The 22,303-nt window shown below is 39.6% G+C and overlaps 1 protein-coding gene across 3 annotated transcripts; it reads right to left on the bottom strand.

Annotated features, from left to right (window-relative positions):
* Positions 1–1,386: 1,386 nt before the first annotated feature.
* On the bottom strand, positions 1,387–13,310 carry LOC128207712 (GDP-fucose transporter 1-like). Of its 3 annotated transcripts, none has more exons than XM_052910803.1 (7): positions 13,176–13,310; positions 7,529–7,589; positions 6,983–7,123; positions 6,708–6,824; positions 6,289–6,397; positions 5,302–5,874; positions 1,387–3,323 (listed from the first exon to the last, which is right to left on the bottom strand). In XM_052910803.1, the coding sequence occupies exons 1-6, from the start codon at positions 13,229–13,231 to the stop codon at positions 5,312–5,314; spliced, it is 1,047 nt and encodes a 348-aa protein (XP_052766763.1). In that variant the 5' UTR covers positions 13,232–13,310; the 3' UTR covers positions 1,387–3,323; positions 5,302–5,311. The 3 variants fall into 3 exon arrangements, with proteins under 3 accessions (XP_052766763.1, XP_052766764.1, XP_052766762.1); XM_052910804.1 differs by having other exon boundaries at positions 5,348–5,874; XM_052910802.1 differs by having other exon boundaries at positions 1,387–5,874.
* Positions 13,311–22,303: the final 8,993 nt, after the last annotated feature.

Genomic DNA, 22,303 nt, shown 5'->3' with positions numbered 1-22,303 from the left:
AAATAATATATGACACTTGATTATTCATAGTAAAGAAATATCATATTTTTTGTGAAAAATAGAAAGGAATATATTTAGCAAAAAAAAGATTCCCATTTTTAACCGCAATCACTATTACAGACAGTTAAAACGTAACTCTTTTCTTATAAAATATTAATGTTTCAAGTTTCATTGGCAATTTTGGAAATACATATGGGCCATGAAACATAATAAATAAGGGTATTCAAAGATAATTATATCGAGTCACCATGTTCATAATAATTGCTTAAGTTCTAATTCTTAATCGTAAACATTTTGGTCTACCATTTGCACTCAACCAAACATGGTTATAAATTAAAGCAAAAAATGTGTAACATGGATTTTTGTCAGCATATTTTCAGTAACGAGTGCACTAGGTTTTCCTAACGTGTCAAAATGCCAATAAATCAACGTGTTGTTATGGTATTAAAGGGTATGCCTGTCTTATTGTCAATACAACATTAATGACATTTTAACTTGTATCGTTAAAGACTGGTACTAAATGATAGCAACTGCAGTTAAAATTTCATTTTAGCTGTTCCTTTCCGATATTTCACACCCAATTTTGTGTTACATTGTTAGAAAAATTACCAAACTGTAAAAATAAGTGTCTTGATAAACGATCAATTATAGACTTCAACAAAAAGACACGGAATAAAATATGTAAAAGAAGTAAGTTTATCAGAGATGATTTGATATTTCAGTACTTAATCAACTAACATTTCCCCTATAGAACAACCCCACCTAATAATGGCTAAATCTAAAATACTCCAAAACTGAATTTTTTTATCCCATTTTATAATAAAAGGACGGGTCAACTTTATGACCCTCATAAATTCTGTATTTCTTATCTGCCTTAATCTTACGCTGCGTCCAGTTGATAAATAAGTGCTAAATTAGCGTATCTTAACGCTACTATTGCACTGAGAGGAGAAATCGATAGAGACCGTCGTTACCCTGATAAGCTCCAAAGTAAGCAATGGGACGAAAGATCCGCGGTGACTTTCCATAAGAGCTACATAGATTGAGTAAATCAAAAAATAATCTTATACGAATGTCGGTTGGTGTAGATCGGGCGAACTTGGCTTGGGTACAATGATGTGTGGATTGGTGGTCGTTGCTATTATATATACTTAAGTCTATACTTAAATATGAATACAGAATTATATGTTCAGTCCATTATACAAGTCATATTCCTCCATTCTACATTTGATGTCAATTCATAGAAAGTAATAAAAGACTGGTCCAGTTTTACACTGTCATATGACATTGAACTGAAATGCTCTATCTTCTTAGAATTTAAACAGTTACCATTACTTATATAGTTACTATAACTTAGATACTCATTTGAATAACAAAGACAAAGTACACATTTTTATATTTTATTTTGCATCCCATATATACATATTTTAAACAACAAGGCCATTCTGGCCCTCTTTTTCGATCAACCAACTAATACGCCAATTTACAACTAAGCTGTATTAAGTAGAACATCTTGCATGACCTATTCCTGACCCATTCTAGGCAAGTTATAGGGAGATTGGGTTGCATAACCTATTTCTAACCCATTCTAGCCAAGTTATACGGAGATTGGGTTGCATAACCTATTTCTGACATGTTCAAGGCAAGTTATAGGGAGAATGGGTATATTAAAATGTGACCTTATAGCTTTAACAATGTTTACCTTTCATATGACCTGATGACGATTTTTTACAACCTTGAATGATTCTTATCCGAAACTTTTATGTCAAACGTTATGGCCAAGTTCCATTACGAAGACCAAGCAAAAGGGTGAAGTCTTATAGCAAATGTGTTGATGGATGAGGACGACGGATATTCAACAGGTATAAACATGTAGCCTGCCCTGAGCTCAGGTAAACTATAAAAAATATCATTCATGAACCAAAGAACTGTGGTTGCATGTCAGTTGAACTTAAACCTTGACAGCTGAACAAAACAATGTCATGATAGCATATATCCGCTTAAATTAAATACTACAGTAGCAATCAACTGGATTTAAATACAAAAATCAGCAACTTCACAGAAACGTTCACCAGCACATGTCACTTTACAAGTGTATGAACCTGGGGGTCATGCCTGGGACTGGTATAGGCCCCATGGCATGCTATGATGATCTACAGGACTAGTAGTGTAACCATGATGGATTTCTCAAATCTCTCAATATATATAGTCATGATATGTTCTGGTTGGGATTAAAAACATACATAAATAAAACGATGCACATCAACAAATCACATATGCTTATGAAACAACATAAAATCAATGCTGTCTGTTATAACAATACTCTTTACAACATTAAATTTCAAAATTCATGGTTCTTAACAAATATCTGGGACTAATATATAACGTACTCCCAGCAATTATATATCAATCAAAACAAATAAAACACAATATAAAAAAATCACAGTAAAAACAATTGTACCTTACAAGTAAACAACTGATTAACTGTGGAAACAGGAATTCTTACAGCAGAATCACATAAACTCATTCCCACAAGAATAGAGAAAATAAGAATGCACAAACAAAATCCTTTGGAATGACGAGATTCGTGGAAAAAGACATAACTAATTGCATTCAGTTAGGTCATGTGATCATATTCGGACAAAAACACTGCCAACAGCTAACCATTCTCGAACTGTCTACAAATGTATTTTAAATACTGCTTTAAGTAAAGCACACATTTTTTTCTTGCTGCATGAATAGAGAATAAAGAAAAACAAGTGTTATGACAAAGCTCAGCTTACCGGTAATACTTTGTAATTGGCTATAAATAGCAGATGAGCAACGTAAATACTTTCATTTGTATTCTTAATAACAGTGTTAGTTATAAGCAAAAACAAGGCATAATTTTAATATGTTCAATAAATTTATATAGAGCAGTTAAATTTATCCACACTAGTCAGCTTTTTCTATTCTACAAACTTTCCAAATCTTATTCTGGTGGATTCTGAGCAAAAACTATTCGATGCAGATCAATGCTTGTTTCTGTGTTCTTCCATTACACAGGATATATAAGAATAAAAATAAAAGGATGAATAAACACTGAACACGTGTATAAATTTACAATGCGCTGTTAGACTATCACAGACATGGTTAAGCGGTAAACTGAGTGTGTTCTGAACACAGAATAAGTTCTTCATGTCAATCAATGGTAGATATAAAGATAAGCAGAAGAAAGAGAGCTTTATGTTGTCAAATAAGACTTTATGCTGTGAGGTTACAGTAAGCAGTGGTTATACACTGGGAGTTGCTTCGCCGGAAACTCGTCATCGTTTTCCGTAACCCTGCAGAAAAGAAATAGAAATTGAAAAAATCTGTAGAATAAAAACCATATCTAATTTAGAATAATCACATTGTGCATGTTAATAAAATAAGACTATATACTCAGCAAAAGAGAGAAAGTATCCACTTTTTATTTATGAACAGTTCAATGCACAAATACCCTTAATGAAAATTTTCCCCTGTCAAAACAGACTGTACAACAACATAACTTTATGTTTCAGCTATTCTAAATGCAAAATGCTCATTTGTTAGTTTTGACAACATTGCTAAATACGCTATCTCCAGAAATTTAAACTGTAATATCATTACTAATCACAGTGGAGTCCATGTGTCCATGTTTCTATATTCTAAATTACCTCCCTTTCATTTATAGTAAGAGTAATATTTATAATTGAAATGTCCACAAATGCTTTTATCTGCAGATTTATTTCCAACAGAAAGTTGTAATCTCAGCCCTATTTCTCTAACAAACTTCAGCAACATTTAACAGGATTAAGCTTATATTTGTTTTGCTTAATCTTTTTCTAGACCCAGAAGTAAGGCACACAATATAGCACTAATTTAATAATGGTTTAGATCCTGTAAGGCAGTTCCTACACCCTACACATGCAATCTGCAAACAAACCTTAAACTTGGATACTTCCGTTTTTGCATAGTAACGTTATATTTACAAATCTGGGGCCGGTTCCAGTAAAAGTCTCAGTCTATCTTAGTCGTAAATTGCAATTATCTTTATGCTACATTTATTTTCAATTCCCTACATATTTGTATGAATTGAACCTTAGCTCGTGATAAAAATGAACATTAAGTTAAGGAAATATAAATAAAAAAGTCCATTTGTTTCCATTTTTGCCGTTTAACAGATTTCAGATTACTGAAGTAACGACTATGATCCTTTACTGAAACAAGCCCCTACAGTACATGCCCATTCACCAGTTAAACAGGTTTAGTGGGGGAAAGTATATCTTTTTTTCATGGTCAAATCATATACTTGTTTACTTGCAATTAGATCCCCTTCATATATGTGCTGTCGACAGTGAAAAATGGAAAATTTACATTTTTGATAGCAAGTTATGTTTTCTCATTAGCGATAAATAGCTTAATTTATATTGTTTTTTAAATTTCTCTGATTAAATTTTACACATTGTTAAAATATAAGTTTGTTTAGTTATCCTATCACATAGTTAATAAAATAAAATTGTTAACATGAAAAGCCCCACAAATCCTCATTACCGCAGCCGACGTCACCCATATATGCAGACATGTAATATAAAATAAAACCATACATTTCCCATCATCTGTTAGATGAAAGCTCAAGCATGCTATATAATATTATAATGTAATTCAATTTCATATCCTTAAAGCCAAGCAAGACCATAATAGTCAGTAGTGAAATATTAGTATCAATGCAGCATCAGAAAGTGTTATACACACTGCAGCCCATAAAGCTACAGCCGTTTTACTCTATCCATCAATAAAATGCTGGTTACATAATATACTAGAAGTGGGGTTTTGACAATAGTATTATTGTAACTTACAGCAGTACAAGTCTATACATAAAGATGCAAATGCACATCGTAGGAATATTGTGGAAGGCACATGTATTGCCTGATCGTCTTAAGTTACATGTATAGAGTTATAAATATCCTCTACATGACTAGGTAAATGATTGTGATTTACTTTAAAGAGTTGGTATTTGTTTTCATGTGATTAGCAGTTGGATGTTTGTTAATACTTATCAGCACAGACACTGAAGGATATCATGTTTTGCATAATTACACTATCTAACAACATTACTGACACATTCTTTAGTCAGACTGGCAACTAGATTCGCATTTTTGCTGGCATTGTTTTGAAAATTGGTGGCCACTGCTGCATTCCTTAAAATTATTGTATAAAGATGTAACACCAATGAAGTGTCAGAGTAAAGCCATATTAATCAAGAGCACAAAACAATACATAATACTTTGGTGATTATACCGAAATGATTTCATGCTTTAGAATCAGAATTTTCTTCAGGCAGTACCATTGGCTGTTTTTCTTCGGAATCCGTCTTCCTGGATACTGGTAGTTGTTGGTTGTGTGCGGATTTCATCTCCCTGCGCTTCACCTCTGTATAGGCGGCGGACCCTCCCAGCACAGTAACATTACCGAGCCACCACAACACTGACTTCAGATCGTGGAAATACAGGCATGCTATCACAGTCTGCACGGCCGCCTTAGCTGTGCCTGAGATGTTATGAGTTAGTGGAGATGTAAACTGAATCTGAAGACCAGTGATTGTTCCTATGGCAAAACCTAACACCCCACTCAGGGACATGAAGAACCAGAAATGAAATTCAAACAACAACGGGAAGTTCAATACTTCAGAAAATTCTCCAAAAACAATCATGAGAGGTAGAAATAGGAAAGTGGCGTTGACATTGTTGTACAATGTGAGACGCCAGATGTTGTTGTCAACTATGGGTAGGACCTTCTTGGTGTAGATGGCATTAAGGGCAACACTTGCACTCGCACACACTCCAAACAACACACCCAGCATAGACAGGTCTCCTGAAATGCATACAGAACAATGAATATAAACTTATATATATCTTTAAATGCCCTTACAAAAACATGTGGTATAGTAGTAAAAGGATTACTTAGTATTTTCTGTTTTTCTTTATTAACGGCATTTTGTTCAATTTTAAGTTTGGAAAATATTCAAGACAAGTGTTTCATGGACCAAAATATCAGGGAAAAAAACTTATTATGCCTATCCACTTTGCAGACAGTATTTTTAAAAACATGGCCTTAAAACAGAAATTTAAAGAAATTTGGAAATAAACCAGGACTGTTATTAATGGAAATAAACACTATCCAACTACTAAACTCAATAAGTAGTAAAATATAAGCCATTGTTTGCATTGAAATTGTCATGACATGCAATATATAACCACCCTCCCAAGGGTGAGTCACCGTTCCTACCTGAGGCCCCCTCTTGGTCCACCCCAAGGAAGAATCCCCCGATTATCACCCCGCAACAAAGCAGGGCTGGCCCAGATGTCATCTGCTTCAACATCACATATGAAAATGCCTGAAAGAAACAAACAGCATGCATTTAAATGATAAAGCACATGATTTCTGTTTTTAATTATTTTAAATTACAATCTTTAAGACTGTACAAGAATTTTCACATTCAGTCTATTTAACAACCAACTTTGAACTCCAACTGCATGTTTAGCATGTACATGTAGCTACATACAAGGAGAAGTACAGGACAGCAGTACACAACCTGTCTAATGAGAGAACATTCTTTCTCTTCTCTTTAACTGAAATCAAAGGAAGCAATTTAAAGAGCAGTTACATGTTCAGTGAAAACATCCTGCTCTTGCATCGATACTTACCACATTGAAGACAGTGGTAAGAGAACGTCCGATATTGTAGAAAGCAACCCCAACATTCTTAAGACACAGGTTGTTGAATGTAATCATACACACAAACACAATAGACAGTGGCAATGTCTGAAATGACAGAATACATGATATTATGATGAAAAAGAATATGAAAATCGAAAATAGCATAATAGAACAATATCAATATGAAGTGCTACAGAAAGGTGTCTATCGTAAATGCAAATACTCAAAACATGTCACTGTATTTTGTAAAAAGAGTTAATTACCCCTCTGCACAGTTTTGGGTCAATATTCATTTCCGGGAAGGTAAAGACATTGGGGAAGATCTTGGAGAGACCGCTGAAGATGAAACACAGTAGCACAGTGACAACACACTGGTACCATGTCACAAACAAAGGGGCATCCAACTGAAAGCAGTATCATTACAGTAGGCATTTCTGGGTGTTAGTTGTTACACTACAATATGGGTGAGATCATATTTATTTACTATCCATTATTTCAAAAAAAATAACAAAATACATCCAACCATTTTTACAAGGCTTTATGTTAGATGTTCTTGTCAACAAGATTTTTTTTTTTTATTTTTTTTTTATATATACAAACTGACTATAAAAACAGTAAGGTCAGCATCTATTTCATAGGTAGGGTTGGGCTACCTGAACAGAATGTTGTTGTTTTTTAGGCCCGATTGTATATTCAAAAAAGCCATTCTTTCATTATCACATATTGTATTATTCTGTCAGTCACATTGATTTCTCATTAAAAAGCAAATTAAATAGTGATTGTGTTTATTATTTCTGAAGTAACCTTACCTTCAAGTCTTGGCTGCTCAGGAGATATTTGTTCAAAAATACCATAGATATTGAGATGCACCTGAAAATAAAAAAAATGTTTAATACACTCACATGACTGGCATTTGCTTTAGAAGCTAGGCTAATCTTTAACAGTGATGAATTCATGATACGGTATTTGTTAGGGATGCCTTTTGGAAAAAGAGGCATTCCGTGAATAACTCAAAAATATTGAATACTTTTCAATGAAACATGGGTACATGTTGGAGAATATCAAGCATTGAAATTTTTTACGTTAATCAAGGGATTTTAAAGATTAGAGTTTATGTTATCATCTTGAATAGTTATTTAATTAAAGTTTTTGCTGGATGCTGACCATTTTGTTTTAGAATTATTTTTTTTGAATGTCAGAACGAATTCAATATACCAAAATATTTTTATCTTGGTAAACGAGCAGTTGGCTTTTATTTATAACAGTATTGCTGTTTCATAGGAGTATGCGACAGCGTTTGTCCAAATAATCATATGTGAACAGTTTTTTTACATGGTAAATCTTACACCTATAAATTGTTTTATTGCAGTTTTGGGTGAACAGTTTCAATTGAAATTCCGGGCTTAGCGTTAAAAGATCTACAATAGATCCTAAAAGCAAACCATATTACCCATAATATGACTATGTTATTAAAAAAAAAATCAATATCCAACAAATAAATCTGAGTTGACAGCTTTCTTCCATACCTTTCTGTCAAAAAATAACTGTTTATACATGAAGGGGAGTTCAGTTGTCTTTGTCATTAGAAAATTGTTGACCTGAATTTGATTAAAGTGGCAGAGTCTGTTTTATAAGCTTTTCATACTTTTGCTTGGCATTAGTTTTCTTAACAAGCCCTGCTATATAAAAAACAGAAATTTGAAGACATTTTACCAGTGCAGGGCTTGCGGGCTTGTGTTAATTTTGACCAGTGACCATCGGACCCATTCCAACAGCCAAATATGCAATGATTTTCCCAATTGGACAAAAACAATCTCAATCTGAATCACTTTAGTAAAACTGACTAACAATACCTGGGACTGAAAAATAAAACGGTTCCAAAAGACGGCAATCAATGTTCTCGTTTTTCTTTAATTATTTCAATATTTGAGGATAAGGACAGCCAACTGTTCAGGGAATCTGCCATTTAATCAAATAAAAACTTTGCCAGTGAATTTCAAATCTCTTCAAGTATATAACAGAGGCGCACTGCCATGAATGTACTAATATACCGTCTCCAGAATGGTGCCAGTCTCCGTTGGATAACTTCATGGTTTGGTATTTTAATGATTATCTGATATGTAAGATAATAGTTGGCAATGAATCTTATGAATCAAAGATGAATAATAAAATTATTTTAAATGAAATTGAAACAAAATATCAGGACGGTTCCAAGGATCGGATTTTAGTACGACCGGAGAATTCTGTTCAAATTTTTGCAATGTGAATTCTGTCACTAATTTTGAGTTTATATTTTAATTTTTCGTGATGTGGTGATTCATAAGCGGAACTTCAGATCAATTTCCCCCACCAAAAAAAAAAAATTGACAAAGGCTTTAAAAACAAAGCCTATTAATTTCATATTAATGTAATGTCAAACAATACAAATAATGTTAAAACATATATACATTGTTGTTTTTTAAATCATGCAGGACACCATAATTTTTACAGATCACAATTTTTTGGGGTATGTGATTCTGATTTTCATTGTCAGAAGAAACTCCATGTGCAAACATTTGATAACATTCAGATTTCCATGCAATATGAACAAAATATAACATGTATTGGTCTTAAACATTTGTTACTTTTGAAACATTTCCTTAGTAAAAATCAGCTTTTTCATAAAACTCAAAACTTTAAATATATAAGAAGCATTATCTTCTTTACACACAGATGTAAATAGCTTGTTTTTCAAACCTAGAAAATCCCAAAATTTGAGGCAAGGCAATTTCATCCAAAATTGGTAAATTTCAAAAGCCAAAATTGACAGAAAAGGCCCCATTTTGTGCAAAATACATTATAAAGGATTAGAAAAATCCTGTTTTGAATCTAATATTTTAGACTAGCTAAATGTACAGTGTATGACAGAGCCAACTGCTAAATTAAAACACGCTGGACCTTATTTAATTTAATAATTGCATATAACTACATCCAATCCAATAGATATATAGGTAAGCCCTGTTTTATGTTGGCAGGGTTTGCCCTTATTTTAAAATTGCAGACATGTTAAAACTGATAATGGATTCTTCCAATCCCTAACGTCCAAACAGGTTTTGTGCAAAAACAGGAGGGTTTGAAAAATATTGAAGTAGTATTAATAGAAGTATTTTATGTTTGAAATAGATTATGAAGGTTTATATTAATATTTTACCATGATAATTTGCACAAAACAAGCATTAAATGCATTAAAACACAGGATTTACCTTTCCAACAAAATAAAACTTGACTGACACTGACAACAATTATGCGAAGGGGAACAACTCGGCCATCTGACAAGCTTTGAGATAGACCTTGTAAATACAATCATAACAACTCGGCCTATTGGCCGAAGTGTTCAGATTGTTGCAAAACAGTAAACCACAGCCCTGCAGGTGCCCTTCATGTATATATTGTAATGTTTTGACAGTATGAAATGAACCAAAACACATCAAACTCATAATAATTTGTTGGATAAAAAAAAATTGTGTACAGAACTAATATAATATAACATAATCTGGTAATATTTCTTGTTTTTATAATATTTTGTAGACGCAATTTCAGAGACACAATATGCTTTAACCCGGAATCCCGATCGGAATAACTACCCACTTTTGATACAAAACAATTTGTACGTGAAGGATTTGCCATATCAAAAATCGTACAAAAAAATCTGTCAACGTACAATTATTTGGACTATAGACGCAACATGCTTTAACCCGAAATCCCGATGAAAATCTACCCTCTTTTGGTACAAAACAATTTGTACGCGAAGGATATGACATATCAAAAAATTGTAAAAAAAAACTGTCAACGTACAATTATTTGGACTAAAGCTTCGAGATAGACCTCGTAACAACTCGACAATGGCCGAAATGTTCCGAGCGATTTAAAACTGTGCCCTGAAGCCTTGCAGGTGCCCTTCATGTATATATCGTTATGTTTTGACAGAATGAAATGAAGAAAAGCCGTCAAACTCATAATTATAAGTCGGATATTTATTTTTTGTGTACGGAACTAATATAAAATAACATTATCTGGTAATATTTCTTGTTTTAATGATATTTTATAGACGCTATATGCTTTAACCCGTATCCTGATCGGAACAACTACCCGCTTTTGATACTAAACAATTTGTATGTCAAGGATTTGCCAATATCAAAAATCTAAAAAAAATCCGTCGACGTACAATTATTTGGACTACTGCACTAAGTAGCTACAATAATGAGCGATTAGGGATACTTTTTTTATTATTTCGACATTTCATGTGTTTCCCTGTCAAAAGTCTGCCATAGTCTAAAAATCTACAACAGACTCATTGACGGCCATTTAGGTGGACTACTGCACTAAGGTGACGATTAGTCTAAAATAATAGGCGTGTTATACGGGATTCTTCCAATCCCTAACATCTAGACGGGAATGTGCAAAAAACAGGGGGGTTTTAAAAATATTGAAATTGTTTGAAGTGAAGTATTTTATGGTTGAAATTGATCATAAAGAGTTATATTCATATTTTACCATGTAAGTGAAATGTTATTTTGCACTAAACAAGCATTTAATGCATTAAAACAAGTTGTTTACCTTTCCAATAAAACGAAAGTTGACTGGCACGGACAACAATTATGCGTAGGGGTACAACTCGATATAATCGTAATAACTTGGCCTCCTCCGACAAAGCTTTGAGATAGACCTCGTTATACAATCGAAACAACTCGGCCATGGCCGAAATGTTCCGAGCTATTTAAAACTGTGCCCTGAAGCCTTGCAGGTGCCCATAAGTTGGATATTTATTTTTTGTATACGGAACTAATATAAAATAACACATCTGGTAATATTTCTTGTTTTTATAATATTTTATAGACGCTATATTCTTTAACCCGCAATCCTGATCGGAACAACTACCCACTTTTGATACTAAACAATTTGTACGTGAAGGATTTGCCATATCAAAAATCTAAAAAAAAATCCGTCAACGTACAATTATTTGGACTAAGGTGACGATATGTCTAGTCCACCTAATTGGCCGTCAACGAGTCTTTTGACAATATGTTTAATATCGTGACGTCCACCATCCCAGCAAAAAGTAGCAAGCGGTCCTTGCGCAGAGAATCCTCGCGGCCACAATTTTGAAATTATCTCCGTTATAAATTCAAATTTCTACGAAAATATTATTGCTTACTATTAAACACATATTAAGTTATGTCAGTATCCCCAAAAAAACATGTTTAGTTATCATAAAACACTTAAAGTGTTGATTGTTTATCAAGTATCCCAATATCGGTAAATCTGGGACAAATCTGACTGGTTGTGTACATGTATAAAGGTATTCGTGACCCATAATATATTAATGTGAAAATAACAACTCTAATGACAAATTTAATCAAGTTCAGATCACTGTCGGATAAAAATTGAACAACTGTGTCATTATTATTCAACATCAATGCATATTATTACGGTATATCATTTCGCCCGTTGTTAAATGGTAGAGAGTTGTAGCGTTACAGGGATACATAAGAAGTGTCAAAATAATAAAAAGAGTATCCCTGATCTATCTATCTATCTTTGAATACTGCCGAACCCCTCTTTCGAGTATTACTGGCAGGTGCGCGTCGGACTGTTAGTAAAGTGAAAGAAAGAAATAAAAGATAACATTGTGAGACATGGAATAGAAAAACAAAATCCAGTCATGGTTAAAACATGTTAGTCGTGAGAACATTTTTAAAAAGTAAAATATGATAGTAAGTAAAACTAATATTGTAAGCTTGACACTGCCTGTTTGAACCTATCAAGTTCTGTTGCTGGCAGAGTTGCTACATTGACGGGCAGGCTATTCCAAAGAACTATGCTATGGGGGTAAAAGGACCACTTGTGATAATCGGATTGGACTTGGATTTGCTGAAAGCTATGGGGATGAACGTGCCGGCTAAGTCTGACAGGCTTCTGGATATATGGTGGAAGGTTAATGGCCACGATGTTGTGTAAGATTTTGAAGAACATGATGAGCCGCATGTCATTTCTGCGATATTCGAGTGACCGCCAGCCAAGGCTGTTTTGCATCTCAGTAACACTTGCAAGAGGGGAATAGTTGTATTTAACCCAGCGGATGGCTCTTCGCTGGACCATTTCGATTTTATTTTTATTTGACTGTGTGTAGGGGCTCCAGACTGTTGATGCATATTCAACTTGCGGGCGAACTAGGGTTTTGTAAGCCATAGCTTTCACAGATTCATTTCTTGTGGTAATGTTACGCTTAAGAAAGCCCAAGGTCTTATTGGCTGTTGCTGTTATTCTTGTAATGTGGGAGTTGTATGAAATATCTGATGAAAGATCTAAGCCGAGATATTTTGCAAATTTTTTGCATATTTTGATCGCTCATTATTGTAGCTAACGATATGTCCACAAGCTTTATAAAAATTGAAATGCACCAAAACTTAAGCTTACCAATATGCTGAAACCACAGCAGCAATTTTTAACGACTTTGAAAGTAAGGTTTCCATGATTGTCTCCTAGAAATAGTAATTTTCAGAGTGATAAGTTTCAGCCACACACACAACTTTTTTGACACTGACAGCAAGCTAGCAGCCAATAACAGCAGCCAATAAGTACAGCAGCCAATAAGGGACTTAGCAGCCAATAAGTACTTATACCACGAAACACGAAATGTGAAAGGAATCTACTATTTTCCAGCAGCCAATAAGAACACCTGCCACACAACAACAATGTTTCAAAGAAAATATCATTAACGCAAATGGTTTATATAAATAAAACACGATGAAACATAATCAAAAAGAACCAGTACGAACAAAAGTAAACCATAAAATTAATATGCACTACAGTACTCAGTAGAGGCTACCCGCGGCTAAATAGTATCCGGGATAACCAGCTAATATGTTGATAACACATGGGGGAATAATTTAAATTGGATTTATTTTTGGCCCCAGATAACATAAACATTTAAAATATTACATCAGCTTTTTAAAATATTATTACTGGCACAGTTTACCCCCATTCCCCCAATAAATACTGTACTTTATAATATTTGGTATTTGGTTTTTAATCCGAAACACCCGCTATATTAAGTAAAAATATGTATAATATGAATAGCGTTCTCGTAAAATTTGGTATCAAAATATTTAACCAACATTCTTCAATCGTTTTACTATGAGTTGCATTCTGGTTGTTTAGTCAGTATTTATATAAGAGCAATGCGATTGTTTACCCTCGCAATCAAGTAAAATCCTGTCCGCGAGCACGGTTTAATCTACTTCTTCTATTCTATTTGTACCACAAATACCTAAACATCTCGGTTTTGCCGAATTACGGCGATTTGCCGCGTGCATTTATACGGAATTAAGTCGTACGCAGAAACAGCAGTAACAGCAGATGATTGTGGTGACGACGCGCACCACCGCGTTGGCTGCGGTGGAATATATCGTTGCGATATTCCGCGATGACGCATTCTCTCCCGCGATGGCAACGCTTTTTTTGAAAGAAAAAATCCCGCTTTGTTGATAGTGTAATTATCTAAGATTCATGCTGATCAAATAAAGACTCCAGAAGACAGGGTAAGCATACGACGCAGACCCTTTAAAAAGACTATTCCCTGTAATCATTTAATAAGCGTAGTACTGGGGTTAGGAAGACCATATGTATCCTCCAGTGCATGGCAAAGAAATTTAGGAAATTGTGTTGTTAGTACGACAGCAAGATGCCGCACCTAAATCCTTGGGACCCCTTGTTACGACCAGAAGGAGGCAATTTGACGCTCTAAGACAGGGTACTGGCAATGGCTATGAACTGGCACCTACAAATGACTTCCATCTTAGGGTCAGCTTGAATAAATTGACCCCAACCTCTTGGGCAACAAACACATTAAACTACTTTGGGTTGCTAATACGACCAAAAGGAGGCGATGTAACGCCATAAGACAGGTAACTGGCATAAAATGGACATCTGGGCTATCACCAAGCAGTGCCACATGACTTCCATCTTAGATTCAGCCTAAACACAATTAACTTAAACGTAAGGGAAACTCATATTTGGTTAAAACAAGCACATTGACCTACTTTGGGTTGCTAATACGACCAGAAGGAGGCGATGTGACTCCCAAAGACCGGGTACAGACATGAAGGGGACATAGAGGGCTATCACCTAGCACCGCCCAATAACTTCCATCTTGGGGTGAGCTTGACCAAAATCGACCCCCAACGTCCAGGGCCCCCTATTTGGGTAAAACAAGCACACTGATCTACTTTGGGTTGCTGGAACGACCAGAAGGAGGCGATGTGACGCCCTAAGACCGGGTACTGGCATGTAGGAGACATCCAGAACTATCATCTAGCACCGCTCAATAACTTCTATCTTGGGGTGAGTTTGACCAAAATCGACCCAAACGTCCAGGGCCCCCTATTTGGGTAAAACAAGCACACTGACCTACTTTGGGTTGCTGGAACGACCAGAAGGAGGCGATGTGACGCCCAAGACCGGGTACTAACATGAAGAGAACATCGAGGACTATCACCTAGCACCGCCTCAATAACTTCCATCTTGGGGTGAGCTTGACCAAAATCGACCCCCAACGTCCAGGACCCCTATTTGGGTAAAACAAACACACTGACCTACTTTTGGTTGGCTGGAACGACCAGAAGGAGGCGATGTGACGCCCTAAGACCGGGTACTGGCATGTAGGGGACATCCAGGGACTATCACCTAGCACCGCTCAATAACTTCCATCTTGGGGTGAGCTTGACCAAAATTGATCCCCAACGTCCAGGACCTCCTATTTGGGTAAAACAAGCACATGGACCTACTTTGGGTGGCTGTTACGACCAGAAGGAGGCGATGTGACGCCCTAAGACCGGGTACTGACATGTAGGGGACATCCAGGGCTATCACCTAGCACCGCCCAATAACTTCCATCTTGGGGTGAGCTTGACCAAAATTGACCCCCAACGTCCAGGACCCCCTATTTGGGTAAAACAAGCACACTGGACCTACTTTGGGTGGCTGTTACGACCAGAAGGAGGCGATGTGACGCCCCAAGACCGGGTACTGGCATGTAGGGGACATCCAGGGCTATCACCTAGCACCGCTCAATAACTTCCATCTTGGGGTGAGCTTGACCAAAATTGACCCCCAACGTCCAGGACCCCCTATTTGGGTAAAACAAGCACATGGACCTACTTTGGGTGGCTGTTACGACCAGAAGGAGGCGATGTGACGCCCCAAGACCGGGTACTGGCATGTAGGGGACATCCAGGGCTATCACCTAGCACCGCCCAATAACTTCCATCTTGGGGTGAGCTTGACCAAAATTGACCCCCAACGTCCAGGACCCCCTATTTGGGTAAAACAAGCACATGGACCTACTTTGGGTGGCTGTTACGACCAGAAGGAGGCGATGTGACGCCCCAAGACCGGGTACTGGCATGTAGGGGACATCCAGGGCTATCACCTAGCACCGCCCAATAACTTCCATCTTGGGGTGAGCTTGACCAAAATTGACCCCCAACGTCCAGGACCCCCTATTTGGGTAAAACAAGCACATGGACCTACTTTGGGTGGCTGTTACGACCAGAAGGAGGCGATGTGACGCCCCAAGACCGGGTACTGGCATGTAGGGGACATCCAGGGCTATCACCTAGCACCGCCCAATAACTTCCTATCTTGGGGTGAGCTTTGACCAAAATCGACCCCAAACGTCCAGGGACCCCCTATTTGGGTAAAACAAGCACACTGGACCTACTTTGGGTTGCTGGTAACGACCAGAAGGAGGCGATGTGACGCCCAAGACCGGGTACTAACATGAAGGAGAACATCCGAGGACTATCACCTAGCACCGCTCAATAACTTCCATCTTGGGGTGAGCTTGACCAAAATCGACCCCCAACGTCCAGGACCCCCTATTTGGGTAAAACAAACACACTGACCTACTTTTGGTTGCTGGAACGACAAGAAGGAGGCGATGTGACGCCCTAAGACCGGGTACTGGCATGTAGGGGACATCCAGGGACTATCACCTAGCACCGCTCAATAACTTCCATCTTGGGGATGAGCTTGACCAAAATTCGATCCCCAACGTCCAGGACCTCCTATTTGGGTAAAACAAGCACATTGACCTACTTTGGGTTGCTGTAACCAACAGAAGGAGGCGATGTGACGCCCTTAAGACCGGGTACTGGCATGTAGGGGACATCCAGGGCTATCACCTAGCACCGCCCAATAACTTCCATCTTGGGGTGAGCTTGACCAAAATTGACCCCCAACGTCCAGGACCCCCTATTTGGGTAAAACAAGCACATGGACCTACTTTGGGTGGCTGTTACGACCAGAAGGAGGCGATGTGACGCCCCAAGACCGGGTACTGGCATGTAGGGGACATCCAGGGCTATCACCTAGCACCGCCCAATAACTTCCATCTTGGGGTGAGCTTGACCAAAATTGACCCCCAACGTCCAGGACCCCCTATTTGGGTAAAACAAGCACATGGACCTACTTTGGGTGGCTGTTACGACCAGAAGGAGGCGATGTGACGCCCCAAGACCGGGTACTGGCATGTAGGGGACATCCAGGGCTATCACCTAGCACCGCCCAATAACTTCCATCTTGGGGTGAGCTTGACCAAAATTGACCCCCAACGTCCAGGACCCCCTATTTGGGTAAAACAAGCACATGGACCTACTTTGGGTGGCTGTTACGACCAGAAGGAGGCGATGTGACGCCCCAAGACCGGGTACTGGCATGTAGGGGACATCCAGGGCTATCACCTAGCACCGCCCAATAACTTCCATCTTGGGGTGAGCTTGACCAAAATTGACCCCCAACGTCCAGGACCCCCTATTTGGGTAAAACAAGCACATGGACCTACTTTGGGTGGCTGTTACGACCAGAAGGAGGCGATGTGACGCCCCAAGACCGGGTACTGGCATGTAGGGGACATCCAGGGCTATCACCTAGCACCGCCCAATAACTTCCATCTTGGGGTGAGCTTGACCAAAATTGACCCCCAACGTCCAGGACCCCCTATTTGGGTAAAACAAGCACATGGACCTACTTTGGGTGGCTGTTACGACCAGAAGGAGGCGATGTGACGCCCCAAGACCGGGTACTGGCATGTAGGGGACATCCAGGGCTATCACCTAGCACCGCCCAATAACTTCCATCTTGGGGTGAGCTTGACCAAAATTGACCCCCAACGTCCAGGACCCCCTATTTGGGTAAAACAAGCACATGGACCTACTTTGGGTGGCTGTTACGACCAGAAGGAGGCGATGTGACGCCCCAAGACCGGGTACTGGCATGTAGGGGACATCCAGGGCTATCACCTAGCACCGCCCAATAACTTCCATCTTGGGGTGAGCTTGACCAAAATTGACCCCCAACGTCCAGGACCCCCTATTTGGGTAAAACAAGCACATGGACCTACTTTGGGTGGCTGTTACGACCAGAAGGAGGCGATGTGACGCCCCAAGACCGGGTACTGGCATGTAGGGGACATCCAGGGCTATCACCTAGCACCGCCCAATAACTTCCATCTTGGGGTGAGCTTGACCAAAATTGACCCCCAACGTCCAGGACCCCCTATTTGGGTAAAACAAGCACATGGACCTACTTTGGGTGGCTGTTACGACCAGAAGGAGGCGATGTGACGCCCCAAGACCGGGTACTGGCATGTAGGGGACATCCAGGGCTATCACCTAGCACCGCCCAATAACTTCCATCTTGGGGTGAGCTTGACCAAAATTGACCCCCAACGTCCAGGACCCCCTATTTGGGTAAAACAAGCACATGGACCTACTTTGGGTGGCTGTTACGACCAGAAGGAGGCGATGTGACGCCCCAAGACCGGGTACTGGCATGTAGGGGACATCCAGGGCTATCACCTAGCACCGCCAATAACTTCCATCTTGGGGTGAGCTTGACCAAAATTGACCCCCAACGTCCAGGACCCCCTATTTGGGTAAAACAAGCACATGGACCTACTTTGGGTGGCTGTTACGACCAGAAGGAGGCGATGTGACGCCCCAAGACCGGGTACTGGCATGTAGGGGACATCCAGGGCTATCACCTAGCACCGCCCAATAACTTCCATCTTGGGGTGAGCTTGACCAAAATTGACCCCCAACGTCCAGGACCCCCTATTTGGGTAAAACAAGCACATGGACCTACTTTGGGTGGCTGTTACGACCAGAAGGAGGCGATGTGACGCCCCAAGACCGGGTACTGACATGTAAGGGGACATCCTAGGGCTATCACCTAGCACCGCTCAATAACTTCCATCTTGGGGTGAGCTTGACCAAAATCTGACCCCCAACGTTCCAGGACCCCCTATTTGGGTAAAACAAGCACATGGACCTACTTTGGGTGGCTGTTAACGACCAGAAGGAGGCGATGTGACGCCCCAAGACCGGGTACTGGCATGTAGGGGACATCCAGGGACTATCACCTAGCACCGCTCAATAACTTCCATCTTGGGGTGAGCTTGACCAAAATCGACCCCCAACGTCCAGCACCCCCTATTTGGGTAAAACAAGCACATGGACCTACTTTGGGTGGCTGTACGACCAGAAGGAGGCGATGTGACGCCCTAAGACCGGGTACTGGCATGTAGGGGACATCCAGGGCTATCACCTAGCACCGCCCAATAACTTCCATCTTGGGGTGAGCTAGGACCAAAATTCGACCCCCAACGTCCAGGACCCCCTATTTGGGTAAAACAAGCACATGGACCTACTTTGGGTGGCTGTTACGACCAGAAGGAGGCGATGTGACGCCCCAAGACCGGGTACTGGCATGTAGGGGACATCCAGGGCTATCACCTAGCACCGCCCAATAACTTCCATCTTGGGGTGAGCTTGACCAAAATTGACCCCCAACGTCCAGGACCCCCTATTTGGGTAAAACAAGCACATGGACCTACTTTGGGTGGCTGTTACGACCAGAAGGAGGCGATGTGACGCCCCAAGACCGGGTCCTGGACGTGTAGGGGACATCCAGGGCTATCACCTAGCACCGCTCCAATAACTTCCATCTTGGCGTGAGCTTGACCAAAATTGAGCCCCAACGTCCAGGACCCCCTATTTGGGTAAAACAAGCACACTGGACCTACTTTGGGTGGCTAGTTACGACCAGAAGGAGGCGATGTGACGCCCTAAGACCGGGTACTGGCATGTAGGGGACATCCAGGGACTATCACCTAGCACCGCCCAATAACTTCCATCTTGGGTTGAGTTTGGCAAAAATCGACCCCAACGTCCAGGACCCACTATTTGGGTAAATCAAGCATACTGACCTACTTTGGGTTGCTGGAACGACCAGAAGGAGCATTCGGAACTCCTCGGCCATTTTTTTCAAAAACAACCTCGGATGTATTTGGACGGTTTACATACTCGAAAAGTGGTACGTTTAAGTCCGCTGCAAGTAGATCGAGTAGTAATTTTATTTAGCAGTTAAACTTTGTGTCTTAACTCTTGGGATTCTTAATTATGTTTGCAATAATACAATTCAATGGCAATCAATTTCGACTTAGATCAATAAATACAACTCTAAAACACTACATTTAATTTATGATATAATTCAAAATTTTACGAACTACTTCAACTGATGTACCTGCATACATCCGAGGTTGTTTTCGATAAAATGGCCGAGGAGTTCCGAATGCCAGAAGGAGGCGATATGATGCCCCAAGACCGGGTACTGGCATGTAGGGGACATCCAGGGTTATCACCTAGCACCGCTCAATAACTTCCATCTTGGGGTGAGTTTGACCAAAATCGACCCCCAACGTCCAGGACCCCCTATTTGGGTAAAACAAGCACACTGAACTACTGTAGGTTGCTGGAACGACCAGAAGGAGACGATGTGACGCCCCAAGACCGGGTATTGACATGAAGGGGACATCCAGGGCTATCACCTAGCACCGCTCAATAACTTACATCTTGTGGTGAGCTTGACCAAATTGACCTCAACGTCTTGGCAACCTCTATTTACGTACAAAAAGCAAATTAACTTACTTTGGTTGTATGTTACGGCTAAAAGGAGGCAATATGATGCCCAAATACCGGGTACTGACATGGAAGGGACACCCAGGGTTTTCACCTAAAAACGCATAATAACATCCATATTCAGGTCAGCTTGACCAAAATTGACCAAAAACGGAGTTGGATCCCGTAATTGGGTAACACAAGCTCATTGGACTACTTTGGGTTAGCAGTATGACCAGAATGAGGTGATGTGACGCCTTTAGAACAGGTACTGACATGTAGGGGACGACAGTATTTAGCACCGCCCATTAACTTTAATCTTGGGTCTGGTTTGCAAAACTCCACCAAAAACGTCTGGGGCCGATTATTTGGATAAAACATGTACATTGACATACGTTTGGCTTCTGGTACGACCAGAAGGAGGCGACATGACGCCCTTAGATCCAGTACTGGCATACAGAGGACATCTATGGCTATCGCTTACACCGCCAAATAACTTCCATCCTGGGATCAGCTTCACAAAAATTAACTCCAACGTCTTACGAACCCTTATTTGAGTTAAGCAAGCACTTCAGATTGCTGTTACGACCAGAATGACGCAGGTGACGCTCTAAGACAAGGTGCTTGAATGTAGGGGACATCCAGGATTATCACCTAGCAATGCCCAATAACTTAAATCTTTGATCAGCTTGACCAAAATTGATCCAAAACGTCAGGGGCCCGTTATTTGGGTAATACATGCATATTGACTTACTATCGGTTTCATGTACGACTAGTAGGAGGCGATGTGACGCCCTAAAACCGGGAAAAGGTTTGTAGAGGATATCTATAGCTATCACCTTACACCCAAATAACTTCCATTCTGGGGTCAGCTTGACCAAATCGACCATAAACGTTTGGGGATCCGCTTTTGGGTAACAACACACATTTAACTACTTTGGGTAACTGTTACGACCAGAAGGAGGCGATGACCCCCCTCCCCCCAAGACCGGGTATTGGCATGTAGGGGGCATTCAGGATATCACTCGGTACCGCCGAATAACTTCCAACTTATGGTCAGCTTGATTTTGACCCTCAACGTCTGGGGACCCACTATTTGGGTAAACCAAGCACATTGACTTACTTTTAATGGCTGTTACATTAGAAGGTAGTTATGGGACGCACTAAGACTGGGAACCGGCATATATCAATAGATAGATAACTAGATATACCTGTTTTATATTTTGATGGTATTATCCACGCATATTAACTTTGCCAATGATTATTAATAAACATTTGTTATTTTGTTTAAATGCAGAAAACCTTGCATGTCAACCAAACCTCCTGACCATATTTCATCAATAAAAATAACTCGTCTGCTTCGAAATGTTCATTTAATTGTTTGTGTAAATCATTTGCTAAGGTATCAGCTTACTTGGACTCTAACAAATCTACCTTGTTATAGTCATTTTTCCGGGGGGGGGGGGGGGGGGGGGGGTGTTTACCGTTTTGTCACAGACCTACATTATACTTTGCATTAATAACTGGTGTGACAATTAATTATATGCAATCTTTGCTTATTTTATTTCCCTCAAAATTGGCCCACAG

The sequence above is a fragment of the Mya arenaria genome, chromosome 11 (assembly GCF_026914265.1).
Source record: "Mya arenaria isolate MELC-2E11 chromosome 11, ASM2691426v1".
Lineage (NCBI taxonomy): Eukaryota > Metazoa > Mollusca > Bivalvia > Myida > Myidae > Mya > Mya arenaria.
Note: the sequence above shows the minus strand (reverse complement) of the source record. Positions and strands in the feature narration are given on the sequence as shown.